The 25,268-nt window shown below is 35.5% G+C and overlaps 3 protein-coding genes across 4 annotated transcripts; 1 reads left to right on the top strand and 2 right to left on the bottom strand.

Moving 5' to 3' along the window:
- Positions 1-5,201: 5,201 nt before the first annotated feature.
- LOC132055341 (chaperonin CPN60-like 2, mitochondrial) lies at positions 5,202-12,343 on the bottom strand. 2 transcript variants are annotated; one of them, XR_009414562.1, is made up of 19 exons: positions 12,162-12,343; positions 12,059-12,080; positions 11,478-11,609; positions 10,713-10,872; positions 10,305-10,480; positions 9,498-9,593; positions 9,307-9,411; positions 9,120-9,206; positions 8,539-8,628; positions 8,135-8,215; positions 7,985-8,053; positions 7,820-7,897; positions 7,425-7,520; positions 7,242-7,341; positions 7,062-7,165; positions 6,860-6,965; positions 6,022-6,100; positions 5,739-5,942; positions 5,202-5,456 (listed from the first exon to the last, which is right to left on the bottom strand). XR_009414562.1 is itself a non-coding variant. In XM_059447114.1 (18 exons), exons 1-18 carry the CDS (start codon positions 12,197-12,199, stop codon positions 5,840-5,842), a joined length of 1,722 nt encoding a protein of 573 aa, XP_059303097.1. In that variant the 5' UTR covers positions 12,200-12,343; the 3' UTR covers positions 5,559-5,839. The 2 variants fall into 2 exon arrangements, 1 of the variants encoding a protein (XP_059303097.1); XM_059447114.1 differs by lacking the exon at positions 5,202-5,456 and having other exon boundaries at positions 5,559-5,942.
- Positions 12,344-13,714: 1,371 nt separating this feature from the next.
- LOC132055340 (protein FAR1-RELATED SEQUENCE 4-like) lies at positions 13,715-18,117 on the top strand. The gene is given in 5 exon segments (XM_059447113.1): positions 13,715-13,866; positions 14,617-15,328; positions 15,331-16,746; positions 16,855-16,908; positions 17,879-18,117. Coding segments are annotated over 4 exon segments (2,232 nt in total). The 5' UTR covers positions 13,715-13,866; positions 14,617-14,683; the 3' UTR covers positions 17,996-18,117.
- A 4,049-nt stretch (positions 18,118-22,166) lies between these two features.
- On the bottom strand, positions 22,167-23,431 carry LOC132055342 (NDR1/HIN1-like protein 13). Its single transcript, XM_059447115.1, has one exon. It carries the CDS (start codon positions 23,199-23,201, stop codon positions 22,404-22,406), a length of 798 nt encoding a protein of 265 aa, XP_059303098.1. The 5' UTR covers positions 23,202-23,431; the 3' UTR covers positions 22,167-22,403.
- Between the last annotated feature and the right edge of the window lie 1,837 nt (positions 23,432-25,268).

Below are 25,268 nucleotides of genomic sequence, written 5' to 3' on the forward strand. Positions count from 1 at the left end.
TCTTTTATTATTGAAAATTCTCAACTCTCCTACACTCCTAAAAATTCTACTGCAAAACATAGTGCTTGCAAAAGATCAAAGATTTACTTTTTGACGTCTTCTTCAAATTATCAAGCAACGCAACACTATTTCGATATCATTATATCAACTTATCAAATTCTTGAACCAGGTTTTATTGTTCTAACTTTATCTTATATTTCATTGATTGTCATTGTTGATATTCTTATTTCATAAGTATATATTTTTGCTTTAGTTATTATTAGAATTTATTCAGTTTAAATATGTCAACTAGAAAATATGAATCTGGTTGTGCAAAAAGAGAGAAAAAGAGAAAAGCTGAAGAATTTATTAAATCCCAAAAAGGAGCACTTGATAGGTATTTAACTAATAATAAAAATATTGATTCGGAAAATATAGGAGGATGTTCTTCAAATGAACAAGTCACTAATAGAGTTGAGTTAGATGATAATAACATTCAAGAAGAAAATATAGAAGAAGTTAATGAGAGATCTGATATAGTTCCAGAAACTCAAAAACTCCTAAATGATTTAAATAATTGCATCCCTAAAAATTTATACGATCCAAGTCAATGGATACTATAGATACAAAGTTGAGAGATCTATTAGTAGAAAAGGGACCAATTAGAATAACTGACATAAATTTTTCAAACGATAAATACTCAAGACATTTTTCTACAACACATTATATTCAAAAATTGGCAAATGGGGAAAGACATGAAAGAAAATGGTTAGTTTACTCAAAAGATTTGGATAAAGTCTTTTATTTTTGTTGTAAATTATTTAGTACAACTTCTAGTACTTGTAATAAAGAACTAGCTAGAGAAGGCAGTAATGATTGGAAAAATCTTAGTGCTAAAAAATTGAGATCACTAGATGATGAGAGTTTGAAAGAGTATTGTCTTAACCTTGAACTTTCTTTAGAACATAATAGTTATTCTGATATTTATGGTTTAGATTTATTTTTTTGAATTAAAAGTGTTAAGAGAAATAATACAAGTAGAAGATAATGATCTAATTGAAATACTCAATCAAATAAAAAGACTTGATTCTTTTCCAAATACATATATTGCTTATAGAATAATTGGTGTCATTATCGCTCTTTTTTATTCTTGTTAATTAACCATATCACGGTGCTATATTATTATTTTGTTGTAAATACCGTGAATATTATTTCTGTGGCGGGTTTATTCCCAACTGCTGCAAGGATACAGAAAACACTACAACAAGCAGTTACAAAAATGCAACCGCCCCATGTGCGTGTGCTGCCCAGTTTCACGCGTACCCAAGGCTACTTTGGCACCAAGCCTTAGCCCCTTCACCTATTTTCACTCCCTATTCCAGCCGTGGCATGCCTTGTGCATATGCTCACCTTTGTCGCATGCTGCACACACACTGCCATGCCTTTGTTGTGCCATCGCCCATGCCTTGGCCGAGTTTCCTCTTCTGCGTGCCAACTCTTGTTTTCCCTTGTGCCATTCCTTTGCCTTTACCTTGTCTTGCCTTGCTTTTGCCTTAGCGAGCGCTTGCCATCAGTCCGCCTTGCCTTGCCCACACTTGATCCGACCTTGGCACATGCCACAAGCTATTGTGCCAATGTCTTGCTACTGCTCAGTGCCTATACCATGCCATGGCGCACCAATCTGCCTTGCCCACTTGACAATGCCACCACACTGTCCCACATGTTTGATTCATCCCATACATATGCCATGACAAGGTCATTCATGCCAACCCCTTTCCGCCACCATGCCATCTGCCGAGTCAAGGAGTCAGTCTACTTTGTATGTTCCATCCTTCAGCCGTCTACCTATCAGCTTGGCAGGCAAGCTACCTTGATCCGTCTCCGACTTTGATTTGTTACGCTTAGAAACTCAAACAAGACCTAACGTCTCTTGCCGCCTAACACTAACCTTCTATCCTAATCCTCGACCTCCAAATTTTCCTATCTAAGGTCATGTCCTCAGTCAGCTGAAGTTGTGCCATATCCTGTCTATTCACCTCCCCCAGTTCTTTTGCGGCCTACCTCTACCTTTCCTAACTCCTGCGACTGCCACCTCTCACACCTCCTAACTGGATGCCCTCACACCTCCTCTTCACATGCCCGAACCATCTCAGTCACGCTTTCCTCACCTTGTCCACCACGGAGGCCACTTCGTCCATATCCTGTATATCTTTATTCTTAATCATATCTCTCCTAGTATGACCACACATCAATCTGAGCATCCGCATCTCCGCTACCTTGATCTTCTGAACGTGAACGTTCTTGACCGACCAACATTCTGCCCCATACAACAATGCTGGTCTAATAAATAAAAATTACAATATTATCAATTGTGTGAGCAAGCTATCATAATAAACCGTTTAAAAAATACAAAATAAATTTATATTTACAGAAAATATAAGGGTAATCATCTGCCTAAAATGAAATCTGACTAAAGATCTTTTAAGTCAGTACTTCAATATATTTGCATTCTAATTAAAGCGCAGCCAATATTACTGGGACCAATGAGATAAATACTACTCCATACATCATTGACAGATATTAATAGAAGTGGCAACCTTGTCATAAAACAGGAGGACACCTTAGTAACCCGAGAGTTAAAAAGAGCTTGCACAACATTGTCTCCATAACAAAAGAGATAAGAGATATCACAATCTTAATAATGTGAAGATGGCAAAAGAAATACCCCAACAGAAAAGTGGTATAGCCTATAGGAAGTCAGATTCAGAATAAAATTTTCATTAAGACACCAAGCACAGTGAGATATTGATGATTGGACACTCTTATTTGATTCCCATAGTTGCCTAACACCTTTTTGCACGTGTGAAGAGGACTTTTACTTTCTTGAAAATGCTCTATTCATTTTACTTAGCTTTGTCTATCAGTGAATAAAAATTTCAAAAACGGCTCTTTCATGTATCGAGATTCTGAGTCCTCAATTTTAACCGTCTATTCCTTAATGTGTTCCTTCTCCCCCATTATTAATTAGTTATTTTGTTTGGGAAAAATATGATTCCTTTTCAAGCCTTTTAAGTTTTTAGTCCTTGGTAGCAAATAACAATAATGATCAACAACTTGTTCACAAATACAAGGAATTTACCCAAAAATTTCATACTTCACATATTGTTCAATAAGATGGGAGATATCTTTTTCAGTTTTTTTTTTTTTTTTTTTTTTTTGTGTGTGTGTGTGTGTGTGTGTGTGTCTAACAATGCTTGCTTCATCATGAATTTTTTTTTTTTCCAATAATGAGCAATCGGCAGTGCAAGAATCATGTAACGTCCCATGACAATCAGCGCTAAGAAATTTGAAGCCCAAGTCCTGCTTTTTCATCTCCATGAATACACTAAAGAATGTTTTCTTTATTTGGAGTTACCATGCTAACTATTTAAATCAGAAAAAAAAAAAAAAAAAAAAAAAGGAACAACATAAGGGGATTATAAGAAACTGAAAGCTTATTAATTAAATGCTCGACGTATCTAGAAATTTTATTCTCTTCCTCTAAATGATCTGCTTACTCATTGGCAAAACTGTGATGTAGAAGATTCTAAATAAAGGTTGTATTTCGTGTTGTATAGTTAAAAGTTTAATTTAATACGTCATCAACCGAATAACAGAAAATTAGTGGACAAAGTAACTTGAAGAAAGCCAAGTTACAGGGTATTAAATTATTGGGTTGATGTTGTGCTATAAGGCAGACTTTAGGTAATATTAAGCAAAAGAATCAATCATAGCTAACTATTTAAACTTTTTGTTGCATCAAGAGTTTTTGATGGACGCTTGGAAAAGGAACAAGTATTACATGATCAATGACACGAGTAGAGTTCAAGGAAACAAAATAAATAAATACTCTATGAACGTCATTGCAGAAGAGTAATAATAAAGATTAAAGACTTCAGAACAAAAGAATCACTTTATCTATGAAAGGAATATGTAGAAGAAGTTAAAATATGAAGAGGATCATAAAGTTAGGACGACAAATACAGCTAACTGCATGCCTCTGTGCTTATTGTGCTATGTGTTAGACAATAGATTAAGGGGACACTTGAGCTTCTGAATAGGCAAAAAACCAGATTTTATTTGTTCTTTTGTTGCACGCTTTAATGTATTAGAAATTGCACGAGCACAACCAACTATGGTCTTCCTCATAATTCTGGCCTAATCTGCTACGTGTTTGAACTCTGGTGATAGAATAAGGGGACACGTAAGCCAATTGTTTATAGGCAAACAGAAATCAGATTTTTTTTTTTTTTTTTTTTTTAAGTCCTTTGTTGGAGGCTTTAATGGTCGTTAGTATTTCCTCAAGTGGTATTATGGGCTCTTCAAATACACCAAGGTCTATTAAGAATCTAGGTACAATTTCAGATGGTTACTTCAAAATAATGTATCAGAAATTGCGCGAACACAATAAACTATGGTACTGACCATGTACACAGTAAAATTATCGGCCATTATATAGAAGTTACATTCGTAAATTACGACAGTAATAACATGAGAAAACAAAAGGCAACAGAGAAGCATAACAAAGTAAGGGCATAAAAGTTCAAACTCAATTTTATAATAGTGAACTTACAACTCTACTTCGATGGAGATAGATATGGCCAAGTATTTAATCGGAAACTACATTTAAGGGGATAGTAAAAAGATGCCGAATATTTGACCACTAATTACAACTTTGAAAAACTATGAAAAGAAGATGACAACTGATGAAGGTCTCCTTCATAAGAGGCTAAACCTGTTGGGCTAACAGAAGATCAGATAGTGAGAGGAAAGAGTGCCATATTCTCATGCGAAAATTGGTAGAGGCTATCTTCAACAGGCGTCTATAGCAAGAGGACCGTTCAGAAGGCAGGGAACTCTTCAAACAGGCGTCTATCTCTGTAGCGTGTATTTGTATTTTTTTTTTTTTAAGAAAAATTAATAGCCAGGGTTTTTTAGTAATTTACCTTTTAAGTTAGGGATTTCATGTTTTTAATATAGTATAGAAGATAGAGTATGAATTAATTATTCTAAATTAATATGTCTCGCAAGGGATTACTGTTTTCGGAAAGGAAACCAATAGTTTTTGTTGGACTCAAAACGGGTCAATAACTCAATATCCTAAGTAGAAGCTTCTAATGCAACGAGATATTTATTAGCAAAATAAAATTAAAACATGGGACAATCTTGGCTGACATAACTTCTCAGTACAATGATCTCTTTATTTATCGTCTCTTTCGTGTTTTTTCTTTTTTGGGTTAAAGTAGTATGTTAATATTAAAACTCAAATAAAGTCATTCCACGTCGTATTACTCCGTAGAGCAAATATATTTTCCGCTCGAGCTAAACTATTACAAGTTACAATCTCTTTCGTGGCTATACAGAATTCAACTAAATTTATTGCTTTGGGCTCGAACCAACTGGTCTTCGCATAATTCCATTCCAACGCAAAATACACACTGCAAAAAACCATTCCAAATTTACTACTCAGAAATTGTGACTGCAAATAAATAGTGGCAGCAAATTATTTTCTTTCTGGGACATGGCTAGTAAGAGGTCAATGAGACATGGAGCTATCTGTAATCCCTTACAAAAACTTTCAAATACACAATGGGTTATTAACAGTTTCTTCTTCAATATTTGTGGTCAATACATAACTTCCTAATCAATTTCTAAGTAACCATTTAAGGTTCAAAAAGGACTAAAACTTGTATGAAGGGACCATAAATTTCTTGCATTACCTAAATGAATAAATCAACAGCGTGTCCCGTAGAGTAACCCGTCTTAGGATTGCTTCGTCACAGCCACAACACGATCATCAAGTTCATCTGTGTTTGCAATATCAGTACTTATCACCCATGTTTGGCATGCGGTTTGCAAGTGGGTTTATCTCCCCTTGACGGTCCACAATGGCAGCCTCAGTTGTCGTCAATAGCAAAGAGACGCTGCAGTATATATCCAGCTTCTGTTAATAGAATTGAAAGATTTCCCTATTGTTTTACTGGAACATGTTATGATCCTTACCTGGCAGCATCCACCAATGCTGTTCTAACTACTTTCATGGGATCAATAATTCCAGCCTTCACCATGTGTTGGTACGTACCTGCTTGTGCAAAAGAGCACCAACATAAGCTTTTACAGAAATAGCAGTAAATTAAACCATGCAAATGAAATTTGTTATTTCCTTTTCAAACGCATGCCAATTAAGAAGCATTCATAAATATTTTTCAAGCATATGTTAGAATAACGTGTAAATTTAGCAACAAAAAAAAGTAGATGCTGCTGTCAGATTGCTTTAAATATGTTCCAACCCTTTCATAGAAGACATTTTCTGGAAAAAAGCAACTACATGCCTGGATAAACTAAAATTCCATAAATGTACTGTTCCCGAAGAATCAAATTTCCATGTAGCATAAAGTTAATGGGTAAGTTCTATACAATTAGGACAACAGCATTTTCAATGTCCCATTTTAGATGCGACAGCTATAATTTTCAAACAACTTTGTTTTATTTACTACTTTCTTTAAAGAGTTTTTAAGTATATGAAGGTCCAATTTATATAGTTTCTGAATGTCAATTATGATCTCCAAAACTTAATGATCTTGTGCTGAAAATCAACTCAAAGTTTGAATGGTTTGCACTCCCAACTGAGTCATTCACTTAGAGAGAGAGGGTGGATATTTTATTTAACGTGTCTTGAAAATAATTAATTTTCCAATATAAAAGAAGCTACCGTTTAGGTAAATAAATTCTGTTCCTATTCATATACAAATAGTTGACCAAACAAATTCACTTTACGAATATTAAGCAACATTTCCACAATGCGATCAGACAATGAGTTACTGAGATGTGAGGCACAAACCTTTAGCTGCATCATATCCTAGATTTGAATCATCTTGTTCTAAGAGCTTGCCTACAACCAAGGCACCGTCAGTGCCGGCATTTGAAGCTATTGTAAAAGTAGGTGCCTGTGAAGTGGCAAAGAATTCCCATGTCAGTACACAAATAACCAATTGGAGATTAAACTAGTACAAAAAGAACATAAAAATCAAGGTGATGTGAACCTTGAGAGCATTCTCAATGATCTCGACTCCCTTTCTTTGGCCATCATTTGCAGTCTGAAGGCCTTTAAGACATTTGATTGCATATAGGAGAGCAACACCGCCACCTAAGGAAACATCATCATTTAGTCAGGTCAACAGACGAAGAGACAATTCATTCAATAAAATAAGTAAATAGCCTACCTGGAACAATGCCCTCTTCCACAGCAGCCCTTGTTGCATTTAAGGCATCTGTAACCCTATCTTTCCTTTCCCCAACTTCCGCCTCACTGGCCCCTCCAACCTGAAATGATGTGCAGATCCAATTAGGACGCAAAGACTGTAACCAAATGCAAACATAGGATGCTCAAACCCTGAGGAATATACCTTGAACACAGCAACACCACCAGATAGTTTTGACAAACGCTCCTGAGCTTTCTCCTTATCAAACATGGCACTACTCTTTTCCTTGGCTATTCTTAGCTGTTCAGAGATGCACAACTTGTCAGTGTTTACTCAACCGGGGAACATGCACTTTCAATGACATCTAACAAAAAAAAAAAACTACCAAAACTAATGACTCTGTTCCAGATATGCCCACAGGGAATTCAGACCTTCCGCATAAGAATTTCGAAATACAACAGAATAAATTAACTCAGAGAGGAAAATACAAAATATGTGACAGAACGCCATGACAAAGTAGAGATAAAGGAAATGGGTACAACACCCGCAGTAATTTTCATAATACCGTAAAATGAAAGAAGGGAATAAAGCATCAATACCTGCTCACACCTTTCTTCAATTAACTTTTTGTCCCCACCTCCATGCAGAACTAAGGTGTCATCAAGGGAAACAGTAACCTACTCAAAAAAAAGAGTTATAGACTATGCTTGTACGTAAACACTTCAAATTTATGCAAAATAAAACTGAATAGTGAATACACAAACCTTTTTGGCAGTACCAAGCATATCAATTTGAACTTTGTTCAGATCTAAACCGCGTTCTGCACTAATGACCTGTATAAAACATTAAGCATTTGAAACTATAGTGATAAGTGATAACCAACAAAAGATTAGGGCACGAAACGGGTATCTTACCTCTCCTCCAGTAAGAACTGCAAGGTCCTCCAAGTTGGATCTTCTATTATCCCCAAAACCAGGAGCTTTAATGGCACAGACCTAAAAGTAACATGAAATTCTTGATATGAACAGGGAATAACTGCAAAGATGTGCAGAATAATGATCCTCAAACTTAAATGCTGAAACAATATCATCAACAATGAAAACAAGGCCAACTCTGGCTCTTCTATTATCCCCTAAACGAGAGTGTTAATGGAAGACCTAAAAGTTACTTAAAAATAATATATATTCTGGGTATGAACAGGGGACTAATTACAAAAATGCGCAGTAAAATGATCTTCAAATTCATATGCTGAAACATGACAATCAGAGATGAAAATAAGGCCACCACAAACATGACCCACATAGAGAAAATTAAATACCTTAATCCCAGCACGATGCTTGTTTAGGATAAGCATAGCTAATGCATCACTTTCCACATCTTCAGCAACAATTAACAGAGGCCTCCTTCTCTACAATAGAGATAGAAAACAATATTATGATGATTAGTTTACATTTATTGCAAAAGAACAATTACTTTCCGTCTTCAAAGGTCATCACTTCTGCAGCTATTATTCAACATTTGTAACTTGTGCAGACCCATTTTATCCCAACAAAGTAACCTCTCTGGGATTTGGCACTTACAACCATGCAACATGGCTGGAGGGCTCCCTTTATGAAATGGTTCATTGAGTTCTTTTTTCAGCATTTGCCTATTTTCTTCATGAGAAGGACTTTTTATCCTCACCATAGTGAATTATCACTATGTTTTTTTGTTTCATAAAGATTTTGAATTATCTTCTCAATTCTTTGCCTTTTATCAGTAAAGCTCTTCTTTATCCCAGAAAAGAAAAATAAAAAGGAAAAGAAGTGCATCATGCTTGTTGGTGAAGGACACACTTAGAAGTTAGAAGATCACTCCAAAAAAGCACACACACATAAACTCTTACAAGATACTGATTACCTTAAGAGCAAGCTCCAATATCCGCACAAGCGAGTTCAAATCTGAGATTTTCTTGTCATGAATAAGGATCAATGGATTTTCCAATTCCTGTTTACATGCAAGTCAGACTATCATGCCATGAACTTAAACGTCTAACGCTCCCAGTCGCCAATTGAGAAAGATGCTCAGTAGTACAAATATTACATACACATTTTTGAGTCTTCACGTCCGTGACAAAATAAGGAGATATATAACCACGGCCAAGCTTCATGCCTTCCACCACTTCCAACTCATTATCTAACGTATTTCCGTCCTGTTTATTCAAAATATATGAGATTTCAGTTTCAAGATAGTTGTCAATGTATTTGTATCAGGAACACTAATATCAGCATTACTTACAGCAACAGTAATCACTCCTTCCTTCCCAACTTTTTCCATGGCTCGAGCTATTAGTTCCCCAATTTCACATTCACCATTTGCAGATATAGTTGCCACCTATTCGAAGTAAGACATTGAATCCTCAAAAGGGGGACCATTTAGAGGGAAAATCATGTAAGAAATCCAAATGCGTTTTTCTCAGTTAACAGCATTAGCCTTCAATGAGTCTTCTTAGATAAGTAATAAGGACTGCACAAATTTTAAGGTGTGTTCAAAAACTAGTTCGCTTCAAATGTCATGCAGTTAAATTCCAATCACAATCACTGCATCACATTGTTGAGCATAACTTGTAAAGATATGATTTTACCTCCAACATAGGGAAAAGAAAATGAAGGCAGTGCGTTCTGTAGTAAAAGGAAAATGTAAAAAGGGAAAATGAAAGTAGCAAAAAAAATTATGGAAATAAACTGGAAGCAGAACCCAGTATTTCATCGTGTTTTCAGAAAGATGAGTTTTTCCTAGTTTACAAGTCAATTTGGCAAAATGTAGAGCAAAACCACTGGAAAATTAAAAATGAAGAGCTATATAATGACTTGTAGGAACAGTCTGGACAAGTGGTTTTGACTGAAACTGAATTATGACTTGCAGAAAGCAAGGCTTAACTAAGGTTCAGATTTATATCTTGTGTGTTTGTCCGCAACCCCTTCTAGTTTGGTATCCCCGACCCCGAGTAGTTAGGCTTTGAAGTTACTTATTGATTGATTGATTGAAATGATGTGTTTGTCCATAGCATGATCAAGTTGGTTCTAATCTCCATTAGCCCTTCACCTGTGTAATCTCCTCCGGGGTACTAATCATGACGGCTCTGCTTTTCAAGTCAGCAACAACAGCATCAACGGCCATGTTAATACCAGTACGCAAATCCATCACGCTTACACCTGCAGCAACAGCTTTGCAACCTTCTATGAAAATTGCCTGAGTAAGCACAGTTGCACAGGTGGTACCTGTTGCCACATGACATTTAATTTAGACAAACTCATGAAAAGATTGACACCACAAGCTACAACCATCGTACTGAAAAAGTGAACCTCAAAGATTCAAGACTGTGATATACACTAAAGATTTCTTTTCAGGAAAGAAAAAGTGATTAGTATAAAAGTTCCTTTAAATTATCTAGTGTAAGTTAACAAATTAATTATGATTCACGAATAAGCTAATCTAAAGAAGAGATCCTACCATCTCCAGCAACTGAATTAGTAGCATTAGCAACCTGCTTCACAAGATCAGCTCCCACATTCTTTGCCTTTTCCTTAAAGTTGATGCTTTTGGCTACAGTGACACCATCCTTTGTGACCTTGGGATTCCCTGGGCTTCTCTCAATAATTACATTACGACCCTGGATTGTATAAAAAAGACGAAGAATTATCTTCAGTATGATAATGGCTCAGTTTATTCTTTTCAATCAAGGGACCTTGTGAAATGCAATATTGGAGATGTCCTAGATATTCTCTGTAATGCATTTAAATCTTGGAGGAAAGTCATTTACAGCATGTTGAACCTTTCAGAAGAAAGGATAATAGAAACATTTTTGGTAAACTAAGCAAACACCATTTTTGCATCCTTTTGGTTGAGCGAATAAAAAAGAAACATTCAAAAAGTTTCCTTCACAGGTCACTGGTGAAAATTGAAACTCAAAAGTCGATCCTGCTTCGTCCACTATGGCTTTGTTTTTCACCAAGTACTCCATAAACAAGAAACACTTGCAAGTACGTTAATGCATTCCTCCTCAGGTATTCATATTAAGGGGAAAAAATGTGAATATACAACCAAATGCTAAGCTCCATAGTCCGTATCATACGATTCATATCGGCGAGATGCCTGATTAGTTTCCTTTTTTCAGTTAACATTAAGATCCAATCCAAAATTGATTCCCAATATATGATATCAGTGATGATTCAGTACACAACGGATCAAGAGAGGTATAATATAAATCTTAATTACCTTTGGTCCCATAGTGACTTTTACAGCTTCTGCAAGCTCATTAACTCCTTGTAACATGGCTAACCGTGCGTGGCTACCAAAACTGATATCCTTGGCAACATAATTTCTGCTTGAAACAACCCTACTAGAAACCTTTACCACCCCAAAAAAAAAAAAAAAAAAAAAAAAAATAAATAAGCCATAAATGTAATATACCCAATTGACAGTATTCCAACATAAACTCTGGACTCCAAAGTTAAAACTACACCGAGTATTAACAAAAAATGAAGTGAGCATTTGGACATAAGAATAGTGAACTTTGGAAAAAGGTAGTATTTGTTTTCAAGTTGAAAATGATATTTGGAAATTGGAGTTGTGTTTAGACATGAATACAAATTGGAGTTGTTTTGTGAGTCATTTGGAGTGAAAATTGTGAAACTTGCTTTTTGGAGTTTTTCGTATTCAGGAATTCGAAAATTGCAACAATTCTATATATGCAAACAGTTCTCCGGAATAATATTCTAGAAAAAAAGTGAAAACTATTCATGGCCAATTACAATCATATTCGGCGGCCTAAATGAAATATAGCATGGAAATTTTACCAATTTCCTGGAAGTTGAGGACCTGAAAAGAAACAATGTTTAAGTGTGAGTTCACCTTTTGAGTATGTTGAATCAGGAGAGTGTTTTTGAGAAGATCATATACCTGATTGATGAAGCAACAGCTAATGCAGCTCTGAACATTGCCCCAATATGTAACGATCGACGGTCTAAAAGTAAGAGGAAATGGAGAATGGAGCTGCCGGAAGTAGCAAGACTGGACAGGGAGTACTCTACGTTCTCTGTGATTCGTATTAGGATGTTTTTTGGTAGGGTTTATGGTTTAGGATTTTTTTTTTTTAATTAATTAACTTTAAAAAGAATTGCCTCCTTCCAAACGTATAAATTTTAGCATTTTAGATTTTTGTCTATTTTCAAAATCTAATTATTTTGAACTATTTTTAAAGATAAAGTTTTTAAGTAAGCATTTTGAAAAAGAAAAAAAAAACCCTTTTTTCTATTTAGAAAATATTTTTAAAAATATATATGTTTTTTATATTTTTAAAAATTCTTTTAAGGTTATCTTAAAAGTATGTGATACTTTAGCTAATTTTCAATTTTACTTGATTAAATTGTAAAAGTAAAATTACAAAAAGTTTTGAAAGATCATATAGTTCTAATTTCCTCTCTTGCAAGCAAACTCTTTGTTTTTTTTTTTTTTGTACAATTAAAAATATTAGATAATTTCAATATATTTTGTAAGTTGCATGGTTTGAATAAGTTCGGAGGAAAAATTCATATTCTAGAGCGCAGCTTCCCATATCATCAAATCTTCTTCATATTTGTGTCATTTCGTCTGTCAAAAGTTTGACACGACGATTTGCTTCCCTCCAGATATGTGTACTGGTGGTCCTATACTCTTGTTGGCTTCTCAAAAATATTTACAATCTTTAATAATAGCCTTTGGCAGGTCAAATTATATGTCGTCCTTATTAATAAGCTTGACAGCAAGTAAATAATATGTTCATTTCCAAATCTTTGTATCCGATGTGTTTAACTATTGTTAACTTTATTTATGCTCCATAATTATGTAACAAGACTTGAAGTAGATTTCATTTTACTTGAATACGCCAACATTCACTTTTTCAAATTATTTTTTAAGAGTCATCCAATAGAAAGATCCTCAATTTGCGTCTTGACTCATTAATATTCAATTTATATATTTCCTACAGAAAGATGAAAATCAAAATATTAGTTTGACTTATTTGAGAATAGGGCTTTGACTAGAAAATTCTTCAACAATTTCTTTAGCATATTCTATTCACATGCGAGTTTAGTGGAGAGATATTTTTATTCAATCAATTTTGTTTTTATATATGTCACATAATTAAGAATATAAGTGTAGCCATACGGAGGTTGCCTGACGCTATTACCCTCGTCATTCAAGTAATGACGTAACATTCATAATATCAATCTCGTGTTGTTGAGATGAACTTGTTTCATATTTACTTAAACTTTAAACAAGTTAAGATAGTACGTGAAGAATTCTCTACATCACCACCACATTTTCATACTTTGATGACTCAATAATCTTCACAGTGAATCGAAGTTTATTTGACACAAATCTATTAAGTTGTACAAACCATATATAAAGTATAAACAAGCTCTTCTATGATTATGTAAAATAAAATGGTAAGAGCTAAGATCACAGGGGGCAAATTAAGAATGGTACATACATTAGGGGTGTAAAATGCACACACTCAACTCTTTCGCTTTGTGTATGATGAACGCACGCCTAAATTCCTTCTAGCGGGTCGGACCGGCAACCCGTGATCCAAAATTAGACCCCTTTTCTCCGGCGAAATTCACCAGTAAGTTCCCGTCTCTATTTCTCCCGCTCCTCTTCTTCGATTTCACGATGCAAAAACCCTAATCCAATGATTTTAATGGTTAACTAAACGATTTTGTGATTGTTATATTAATCATTAGAATGTGGACGTATATGTTTGTCATTTGAGTAGAGTTTTTTGTCTTTTTTACTTTCTTAGCAATTCAAAATTCTGTCGCTTTAAATATGCAATGATAAACTGGTTTAGATTATGAGCAGAGGCGGAGCCAGGATTTTTACTAAGTGGGTTAAAAAATATAGAGGAGTAAGCAAACAAGAAGCCAAGGAGTTTAATATCTACTACGGAGTATATATTATATATATAAACATAAAACATAATTTTAACTAATTTTTTGCCGAAGGGGGTTTGGGTACACCCTAGCCACCACCTAGCTCCCCTGCATATAAGGACAACAACATATGCGTTTATCTAACACAATAATAATATGGAAAAAATTGCGGCCAATACCATTCAGCCATCTAGTTTACAAAATATTTGCACAGTGTATAGGTAGTGTATAGTTTATACTATACATACCTATACATATAACATACAAACCTATATGGCCGAAGTGTATAGGCACTGCATACTTTAGCCATGTTTGTTAAACTAGATGGCTGAAGGGTACATTTACATAAGTTTCCCTAATAGTGTACTCCTTTTGACCTTTTTACTTATGCTCTGTTCCTTGGTTGATGTTTAAAACTGACACTGTATCTTATACCCAACAAGGTTACTGTAATCTTAGCTCGAACCAAATTTCCGAGCAAAGCTAGATGCAAGTAGTGCTACATAAGCAATGGAATCAACTGTTGCCCTGGGGAACAGTAATGTGGAGCTTCGAGATGATATGGAATTTGATTCACATGAAGCAGCATATGAATTCTACAAAGAATATGCAAAATCGGAGGGGTTTGGCACTGCCAAATTGAGTAGTCGTCGTTCTAGGGCATCAAAAGAGTTTATTGATGCAAAGTTTTCCTGCATTAGATATGGTAACAAGCAGCAGTCTGATGATGCAATCAACCCTAGACCTTCTCCTAAGATAGGTTGTAAAGCTAGTATGCACGTGAAGAGAAGGTCGACGAGTGGAAAGTGGTACATTCATAGTTTCATAAAAGAACACAACCATGAGCTTTTACCATCTCAAGTGCACTTCTTCAGAAGCCACAGAAATGTTGACCCGCTTAACAATGATGCAAAAGTTCGAAGGAAAAAGATGTTGGCTGGTCTATCAAAACAGTATGGTGCATACCAGTTCTCTGGTAATCTGGAGAATCTTTTCAGGAACCAACATGACAGAGGTCGAAGTTTGACTTTAGAAGAAGGAGATGCTCAGGTTTTGCTTGAACTTTTTGTGCACATGCAGGAAGAGAATCCAAAGTTTTTCTATGCTGTAGATTTAAACGAGGAGCATCGGTTGAGAAATGTTTTCTGGGTTGTTTAGCCAAAGGCATGGATAATTATTCCAACTTTGGTGACGTGGTGTCATTTGATACTACATACTTCACAAGCAAATATAAAATACCTTTGGTCCTCTTCATTGGAGCAAACCATCATGTTCAACCCACCTTACTAGGTTGTGCACTAATTGCTGATGAGACAGTGCATACGTTTGTATGGTTGATGCGGACTTGGTGCCTGGCAATGGGTGGACGAGGTCCAAGAATCTTGTTGTCTGATCAAAATGACAACATCAAAGCTGCTGTTGGAGCAATCTTTCCAGATACCCAACACTATTTTAGCCTGTGGAGTATATTGGAGAAGATCCCAAGGCGTCTCGATTTCAGCATGTGGCATGAAACATTTATGGCAAAATTTAGTAAGTGCATATATAGGTCATGGACTGAAGAGCAATTTGAACACAGATGGTGGAAGTTGATCGAAAAGTTCAATCTTAGAGAAGACGAGTGGGTCCAATCATTATATGAAGATCGCAAGCTTTGGGTTCCTATTTTTATGAGGGATGTCTCTTTTGCCAGCTTATCTATGGCTTCAAGAACCGAAAGCATAAACTCTTTCTTTGACAAATATGTCCAGAGTGAAACGTCTCTTAGAGATTTTATTGGACAACATAAGCTAATTCTTGAAGACTGGTATGAAGAGGAAGCTAAAGCTAGTTTTGATGCATGGCATGAGATGCCTGAGCTTAAGTCTCCTTCTCCGTTCGAAAAACAGATGTTGCTTATTTACACACATGAAATATTCAAGAAGTTCCAAGTTGAAGTATTAGGAGCCGCTGCATGCCATCTAAAAAAAGAATCAGAAGAGGGCACATCTATAACATATGCTGTCAAAGATTTTGATGCAAATCAGGACTTCATGGTGGAGTGGGATGCTCCAAGGTCGGACATATACTGCTCATGCCATTCATTTGAGTACAAAGGTTACCTTTGTAGACATGCTATTGTGGTTCTTCAAATGTCTGGTGTCTTCAATATTCCTTCCAAGTATATATTGCAACGCTGGACCAATGCTGCCACAAGCAGGCATTCCATAAGTGAAAGATTAGATGACGTGCAAGCTAAGGTCCGTCGTTTCAATGATTTGTGTCGACGAGCAATAATATTGGGTGAAGAGGGATCATTGACTCAGGAGAGCTACAACATTGCGGTTGGTGCCATTAAAGAAGCTTTAAGACAATGTGCAACTGTGAATGTCACTTCTGAGGCTAATCTTAAATCAGGCGGTACTGTGACTCTTGCTATCCATGGTGTTGATGAAGTATGTCAAGTAAACACTCTTGCAGCTAGAGAGCTAGTGCCTTATAGGAAAGCGGCCCAGACAAGCAAGGGTTCTAAAAGAGCAGATCCTGGAAATGAAAGGGAAAGAAACAACAGCACTTCTAATAAAAAAGGAAAGGTTAGAAACTTTTATTTTACATGTCCTTTTCTTTATTTATTTGTTCTTCTCAGCCGCAAGCTCACCCTAAGATGGACTTCTCTTACAAGTGTTTTTCATTTTTATCAGGTACCTTTGGAACCAGAGATTGCAAGCAGTGCACAAGGAGTCTTTCACCAAATGGTTTGTTATGCTAGCACCTATTCTAATCTAATGAGAATAATCCTTCTTTTAAGTGGGTTCATGTAGTTAACCTTCTGGGACAATTAGAAATTACGCCATGAGGAAACCATAAATGGTTTATTCATTTCTGTAGTCTTCTTTCTTTTTCTTTTTTTTCATTCACTTCTTTGTTTTCTGAAAAAATAAAATTTGGTGACATAAATTCTTTTACCAAAATTTCCTGACTGGAGCTTCTGGGAAGAGTCTATGTTGAACATTTATTTGATGCACCTACTGGTTGGCGAGCTAGAAGATACAACTAGAAGCTCAGGTTTATCATTTATGGATGACAATTTCAAATTGATGTCAATGCTGTCGTCTGGGCAGACCTGATTTTTCTATCTTTGTGTGTTTGTGCGGAGTACAGCTATCCACTGGACAATGACAAAATAAACTAGATGCTGTTGTAATCCACCGTAAAAAAGGTCTATAGAATTAAGTGGTAGGATGGAAGTAACGGGAGATTTAAGAAGTTTATATTAGGTGGCGACTGTTAACTATTTTGAACCTTAGATTTTTGTTTTCAGAAAAAGCATGAATTCTTTTCCAGGTTCCAATACTTTTGTTGGTTTGCAATCCAACTCTGTTGCCTGTAATTCCATTTCTGCTCATCATTGTGGCTGGAACATCCCAGACCCCAGTGTCCTGTCAAGTCAGTTACATGATATAGTGCTGGCTCACTTGTATCGTATTTCATCAACAGTATCCTATAACATGAAATGAAAGTAGTTACATGATGTACATCGCATTAGGTGGTTGTACACTTCTACTTGTAGAAACAGCTAGAGTCCCTGTATAAAATTTGTACCAGTATGTTTACTTTTGGTTCGGAAGATAAGCACATTAAGTGTTGTTTCTCTTGTTCTCACTTATGACCGGCAGTCTACTTTTTGCACAATGTAGGCTGATCTTTGAGTTTTAATTTGTGTAGGATATGCCTGGTAGCCTGGATTATCCTACCAGATTCCTTACAACACTGTTAAGAGGTGGTGACATGAACAGAAGAAGTGTGGAATTGCTTGGAGAGATGCTGGAGGACCAAAATTAAAGGGCCGTATATCAAGTATTGGCGGAGGAACAATTTATGTTTTTTAATTGGGCTGTTCCTCTCAAAATAGAAAAGGTATATTATTATTTTTATATAACGTTGTCCACTGTTTTCAGCTTCAAGACCCGTTTTAATAACCTGCTGACTACATTACTAATCATAAGATGCAGGATATCAAAAGATTAACTTAGATGCTTAATGTCTGACCACCTGCAACAGCACAATCGAATCTCTCAAATGTGAATAGTAACTTGCTTTTATAGTCCCCGAGATTCCTTGTTTTCTGGTGTTGCAGTGTTAAAGGCTCTGCTACTATGTGAATGGAAAGAGGAGTGGGAGGCCGGGGGGAACGGGGGGGGGGGGGGGGGGGTTGCTGTTGTTATGATGGTGATGTTGCCCTAGAATTAGAATCGTCAGTCTTATTGAGCTTACCTACTCAGACAAGACTCTTGGTTGGCAAGGAAGATCGGCTGTAGTTGCCTGTTTTTCTTATTCAAGAAGACCGACCTGCCGCTTCCTTGTCATTAGTTTCAGACACATTCCTTGGACCGCCTAGGCTACACATTTATGAGTTTAACTTTTATTACTTTTCCTTTTATAGCATCTGGATAGTGAGAATTCATATAGCTGGAAACTAACTTTGAACCGAGGCATAATAGTGTTCTATTGACATGCTGCAACGTGGGGCCAAACATCTGTATACTGGAAGGTGTAAAGGTTTCTGGGGAAAAGAATGTGTAAAGCCAATTTGTGTTTCAATTCTACTTCTTGATTGGTGAAGATGAGAACTTTAACTTTTCTACCTTCCCAATCATAAAATCATGATGCAAGCTGAATAACTTTTACTGACTAGTTAGAATCTATAACTGGCAGGTACAAAGGCCCAGCTCTGACAGCTATGCAGTATAGGAACAAGAAAGTTACAGAGAGTTAATCTGGAGGATGGAATAGTTCAAATCTCTCCTAAAAAATGCAAGCTCTGGTATCACGTTTCTTTCTTTGATTTGTCCATTCAACATATATGTCTAGCTTAACAAGCGATAAATTATTAAGATCAGTACTTGTAAAATCAGGTTATTGGATGAGATGTCAATGTTAAATGATCAGATCATCCGTTGATTTCATTGAAAAGAAAAGAAATCAGAAATATCTTTTAAAAAGAATTCATTACTCAGATTATCCAAAAACCTTAGCAGCAGTTATGACATCGTCATCGAGTGAGTGAAATGCTATTGTTTTAGGTAGCACGTTCCTAGATCTACCCAGAAATAGTAGTTGGGTCGTTGTCCAGATCTCTTAAATTGGGAAATAGCTAAAGGCAAATATGTGCTGTGCCGAGGCAAACGAAATTTAAGTGGGAAAAGGAAAATTCATGTTAATTAATTTCCTAAGACATTAATCTAGGAAATGGATTATAGTAATAGACAAATAGATGCGGAAGAAATGAGATATCAACCTTCAAAGGAAAAAAAAAATTGAATTTTCAACTAACATTTTACCCGAATTGTCCCAGCATTTTGTCCGTAATTCAACTTTTTTTATGCGCCTAAAATATTTTCGATTATAAGTTAAAAACCCTACAATTACTTCAGTTCCCACTGCACATACACAGGGTATCATTGGAAATTTAATAGTCTTACTAATTGCTAACACACGTCAGCCATGTTCTTAAAGTTTGACTTTTTAAAGATGAACAAATATTGACGAAAATGGAGTAATTTATCACATGCAATGGGCTTGTTGTGGTTTACAATACATAAGTCTGTAAAAGAAGGGTATACTGAATTGAATCAGACTAAAGAAATAGTACTAAGGGGTCGTTTGGTGCATGGGATAAGTTGGGATATCGCAAAGACTAATTTTTTGTACCATGTTTGGTAAAATTTATACCTTGTACCAAACGAGGTATAAAATGCATCCCATCCCAAGAGATGGGATATCCCTTCTTATCCCACTTATACTGGGATTATTTTATATCATCTTTTAGATGGTATAAAATAATCCCAATAGATGGGATAAATTAATCCCGGGATTATAATCCCGGGATAATTTTGACTACCTACCAAACTACCCCTAATAGTTAAAGAAACTAGGTGGGCCCCCTTCTCTAGCTAGTTTTATTCAGAGAACACTGAACAGTACTAATAAATTAGTAAAGTGGTGAAAACCTAACAGTTGAGACTTTACAACGGGTCGAGTGATTCTTATTTATAAATTAATTTTGCAAAATAAATTAATGAATGAGCTGTTGTGGACTGGTCTAGAATTAGGGAAATGCTTGTCTGGCACCGGCGCCAATCATTGAACTTAGATAGAAAGGAGCACACGGACTCTCATAAATGCATGTACATATTCTGGAAGGATTTAAGTAAAATAGGTCGGAAATAGATCAGTCTCTTAAATTTGCAAGCAAACTTTATTTACAGACTCAAATTACGTCATGTTTCAATTGAGCGTCTGAATACATGACAAAGTGTATTTTTACTTGAGCCGAAAGTATCTAGTAAGAACACTTATGTGTTCAAATGCCCAATCGAAGCCTGTCGTAATTCGAATATTTATATAAAATTTACCGGTAAATAAAAAGGGGTTGCGAATATATTTCGCCTAATGACAACAAATATTTTTTACACATTAATAGTGACTTATTATAATAAATATTTACTTCATTTCTCTAGTTATTAGATCATATATGTTAGAAAAAGTTATATGATATTAAAAAGATAATATGATAGCTAAAAATATGACAACACGAAATAGAACAAAGTAGGAGGCAGCGGTCACACTAATATGAGCTGGAGGATGGAGCATTGGTTGAGTTACAATGATTGAAGAAGCATAGCCAAGTAATGACTAAACATGTGGGCATGTTACTATTTATTGGACTAGTAGTAGTATACATCAATATGGCATTGTCCACATGCTCAATCACCATTCACCAATTACTCAATTGTAATTTGCTTATTCCATTTTGTATTTTTATGATATAGTCGCCCTTTACACAAACTTACACATGCCTTTGATGTCTATTTGCTCATTAATTCATTCATCTATACCATGAAAGAGATGTCTTCCCAAGTGTCACGCTGTGATTTTCTTTGCTAGAACTAGAATTCTGCCACATCAAATGTGTTACATTGCAACTACACGTGTCAGCCTTAGAATGACTCTATCCTATGACAATTGACATCCCCAACTGTTAGGAGTTCAAATTACACGTTTTGAGGGACCTATCTAGAGGTCTAACACCAAGCACCTAAAAACGAAATTTAACAATAAATATATATTTTAGGCCAAAAAAGTCATTGGTCAAATCACAAGAGAATTCCAAGGAACGAATTAATTAAAAAAAATGAGGTTTTCTTTCTCAGGTTTAATTCAGGAGCATATAATTTTTATTCTAACGAGAATCGGTTTCAGTATTACTTCCATCGGCTGCGCCCATACAACATCGATTCTTGTCCAAAAGTTGTGTACTTTTTATCAGTTTATTATGCCCCTCATTTTCTGCAAACCAGACAGCCCCTCAAACAATAAACAAATGTTTATGAAAGAAAGACAACTAATCATCTTCTATTAGAGAAACGCAAACGACAAATCTTGGAAAATAAGGGTTTGGCCCTACCAGTCCAAGTTCAAGTACACACATGTTTCACCGACACCTTTCTTCACCCTATTCACTACATTAAACATTAAACTAATCTTCATTATTGAACGAAGCACTCCATGAACCCTCAACCCCTCCGGCGGACGGACGTAAAATTTAAAATTGATGAGTTTTTCGAATAATATCAAGTTAATATGTACTACGTAATAGCAATTGAGTTTATTGTATTATATTTATAAATATTTAATGGATTTCTTAACTTGAGTTTCTGTGAACCCACATATTGTACTGTGACCTGCCCTTGTCTACAGATTTTGACTATCAATTAACACAGCTGTTTTCTGGTGTGCAGGCACTTGCCCTACCCACTCCTATCGTGTGTTAAGTAAGTCAATGAACTCTGTTTAATTAACACATCAATTTAATCACTGACAGCTTTCATCACCTTCCATCGCCGGCGAATTTTCATTAATGAGTACTAGTACTCTATGGTTAATGAACACTGCTCAAAGTATCACTTTCTGGTAATGAAAATTTTAGTAAAATTCAAATTACGAAGAATCATTGAAATGCATATGATCAAATAACCACAAACAAATACGCTGTATAAGAATGAATATATGCAACTCCAAATCCTAACTGAACAAATTCGATTTTGCATATATTATGTATATATAACAATCAAACTGAACTATATCCTAAAAAACATCCATTTACCAAAAAAAAAAAAAAAAACAAAGATTTAAACAATCAAAACAAAAAGGTGGACAGGAAAATCACACCCTAAAATTAAAATAGCCCTCAAAAAGTCCATTTCCAGATCTTGATCCGAATATCCACGTGGCATTTAACATCTTTAGTAGTAGCTTTAGTCGGTGATTTTCCAGTAGGAACAGAAATCTTAATCCCATCACATTTAACTCTAATCCCAACTTTCTTAGTTTTCAAACTTCCAACTTTAACCTTAACTTTAGTATCAAGCTTAATCTCCAGTGGCAAAGTATTTTTATTCTTCAATTTAGATCTCAAACTCGAAATCTCAGAATCTTCTAGCTTTTTCCCTGAACTTGACACGTCAGCTTTCAAAGTCTTGTCACTTTTTGTATCATGTGTAAAAGCTGGTAATGATCCATCACCAATATCCACGTCATCAGAACTGAAATTAATATTAATCGGATCGTAGAAGAAAGAGATTTTCTTGTTAGGGTTATGAGCTGTAACAGTGAGATTGAATTTAGATACGAATTTTGTGGAAGTAAGGTTGAATTGACTGACTTGAAGTGATTGAACATTAAACGACGGTGCTTTTGGACGATAAAGTACCCAGAAAACTGCACCAGCAATTGCTGCAAGAAGTAAAATTATGACTATGAAAAAAGTAGTTAAGAGACAACAGCAACAACAGCAGCTCCGGCGATGTTTCCGTCGAGGCGGCGGCATAGGACGGTAAGTAGGGCGAGTAGCGTTGTAAAGTTGAGCTTTATTCGCCGGAAAAGCTGGATTAGCACCGCCGTTAGCGCCGCCGTTGACGGCGGCGGTGGGAGCGGCGGTGCCGTTGGTGGCGGCGGGTTTAGCAGCTGGGTATACTCTATCTGCCATGTGGTTAGTATCCGTATAAAACTATATCGGATCTTTTCTGAAACAGAATAATCAGATCTAAACGAACACGGATCAGACAGTTGGGAAATAGGGATTAGGGTTTTTGTTTCTATTGTGCTTATGTAGAAGGGAAGGGTGTTAGTTATATATGGTGAAAAGAGTTGAATTTTTTTGTGAAGGTGAAATGGAAACTAAAAGAATGGAGAGTTTTGAAGAGACAAGTACCTTATAACTAATGGGATGCTCAAATTATTATAGATGCTACTCACCTACCAATCATACACCACACGCTTTCATTAGCGAGTGTTTAATCACTGTTAATTGGGTTTAATTTGGTGATTAATGATTATCGCCTTTATTTGTGTACGCGGAACAGTTACTTTGAAGATTCCTGTTAGGGGAAAAAATATGGAAAGTATTTTATGAATGGAAATTTAAAGATTCGCTGAGGTTAGAGTTGCAACCATTGGTCGTAAAATGACTATAGCTAGCTGGCTAAGAGCTTAAATCTTGCCAATATACCATCTTTTCTCTTTATTTAAGAGAAGGAAAAAATTAAATTATCAAAGTCCTGAAAGTTTCTGACAATTTGATTATTATGAAAACTTGCCTTACTTCAAAATGATTTCTGAATGGAAATTTAACTAATTCTATGTTATTAAAATTGCTGGCTTGCAGCTACTGATTACAGTTTCACGTTACAACTAACTCTTGCTAATACTTTTTCTTTTATTTTTGAATGTCTTGACTAATATTAGGTCAAATAAACTTTAGTAGTAATATTTTCACTGTCTATTGATGTCTGATAATAAACTTATAATTGATGTCTGACAATTGGATTATTATAAGAAAACTTGCCTTACTTCAAAATAAGTTATGAATGGAAATTTAATAATTGCAGCTATTTAATACAATTAGGCGTTAAACTAAGTGGTCAAATCTTCCTAATATTTCATCTCTGAATGAATGACTCTATGAAATTGGATTCCTTCCACATATTATGGTAATTTTTAAGAATTTTCACTTTTTACTTTTAAATTCCTCTGACCATCATAACCCATTTTCCTTTTTATTAGTGCCTTTTCTGAAGAAAAAAAAAAAAAGGAGGAGGAAAATTAAGAATTTTTCAAAGTCTTACATGCAAGCCTCTGATAATTTGATTATTATAAGGACTCTTACCTTCATTTTGTTTTATATTTGTTAACGAATCATAAGGAAGGAGAGAGGCAAAGCTAATTGTAACAATAAAAGCAAACTTGTTCTTATTCGTTTTACTTTATTTTCATGTTATTACTACGTGGAATAAAATGGAAAAAAAAGAACACGTTTTGTGAAGTGTAAGGAGAATTAAAAGCAAGACTGTTATAAAGGAATACATATGCTCTCTCCGTGTCAAATTATCTGTCGTGTTTCTCTCTTACACGCTCCTTAACAAATTATTAATTGAGAGGGGTTTTGACTATTATACCTATATTTATCTCTTAAGATATAATTTCTCTTCATTTAATACTAACTTTATTTATGTGATATTTCTCCATAATTAAATTGTTTGTAGTTTTTAAGAACAATTATTACTAAGGCAAAATAAGAAAGGAACCGTGACTTTTGTCTTGAACTTCTAAAATGATGAATAATTTGAAATAACTATATTTAAAAAATGCGACAGCTAATTTAAAACGGAGAGAGTAATTTTAGGAATGTTGGCAATAAAATAAAAATAAGAGGAGGAAGGTGAATTAGTAGTGGAGGCGCGTGGTAAACGAGTGGGGCTAAGAAATGTGTTATTGCACCTACAAATGGATGTGTCCACCTCAACAACAATGTGGCCCAAGCATTTTGATTTTTGAGGGCCACATGGAGTATTTGGAATATGTTTATGCTTTGATGAGCTTCTCCGCCATTGCGGTTGCGTGGAATAGTTGAATGTCAAAAGGCAGGTTTGATAGTGAGATCTGTCGGTCCCTATTCACCTGCCTCTATTCCTGCTATGGTTGTTGCACATATTGTGGGCTGCTTTCGACTCTAAAATCATCATTAACCTGAGCTCTTTACTTCCTCCGTTTGGCC

This window comes from Lycium ferocissimum, chromosome 5 (assembly GCF_029784015.1).
Source record: "Lycium ferocissimum isolate CSIRO_LF1 chromosome 5, AGI_CSIRO_Lferr_CH_V1, whole genome shotgun sequence".
Lineage (NCBI taxonomy): Eukaryota > Viridiplantae > Streptophyta > Magnoliopsida > Solanales > Solanaceae > Lycium > Lycium ferocissimum.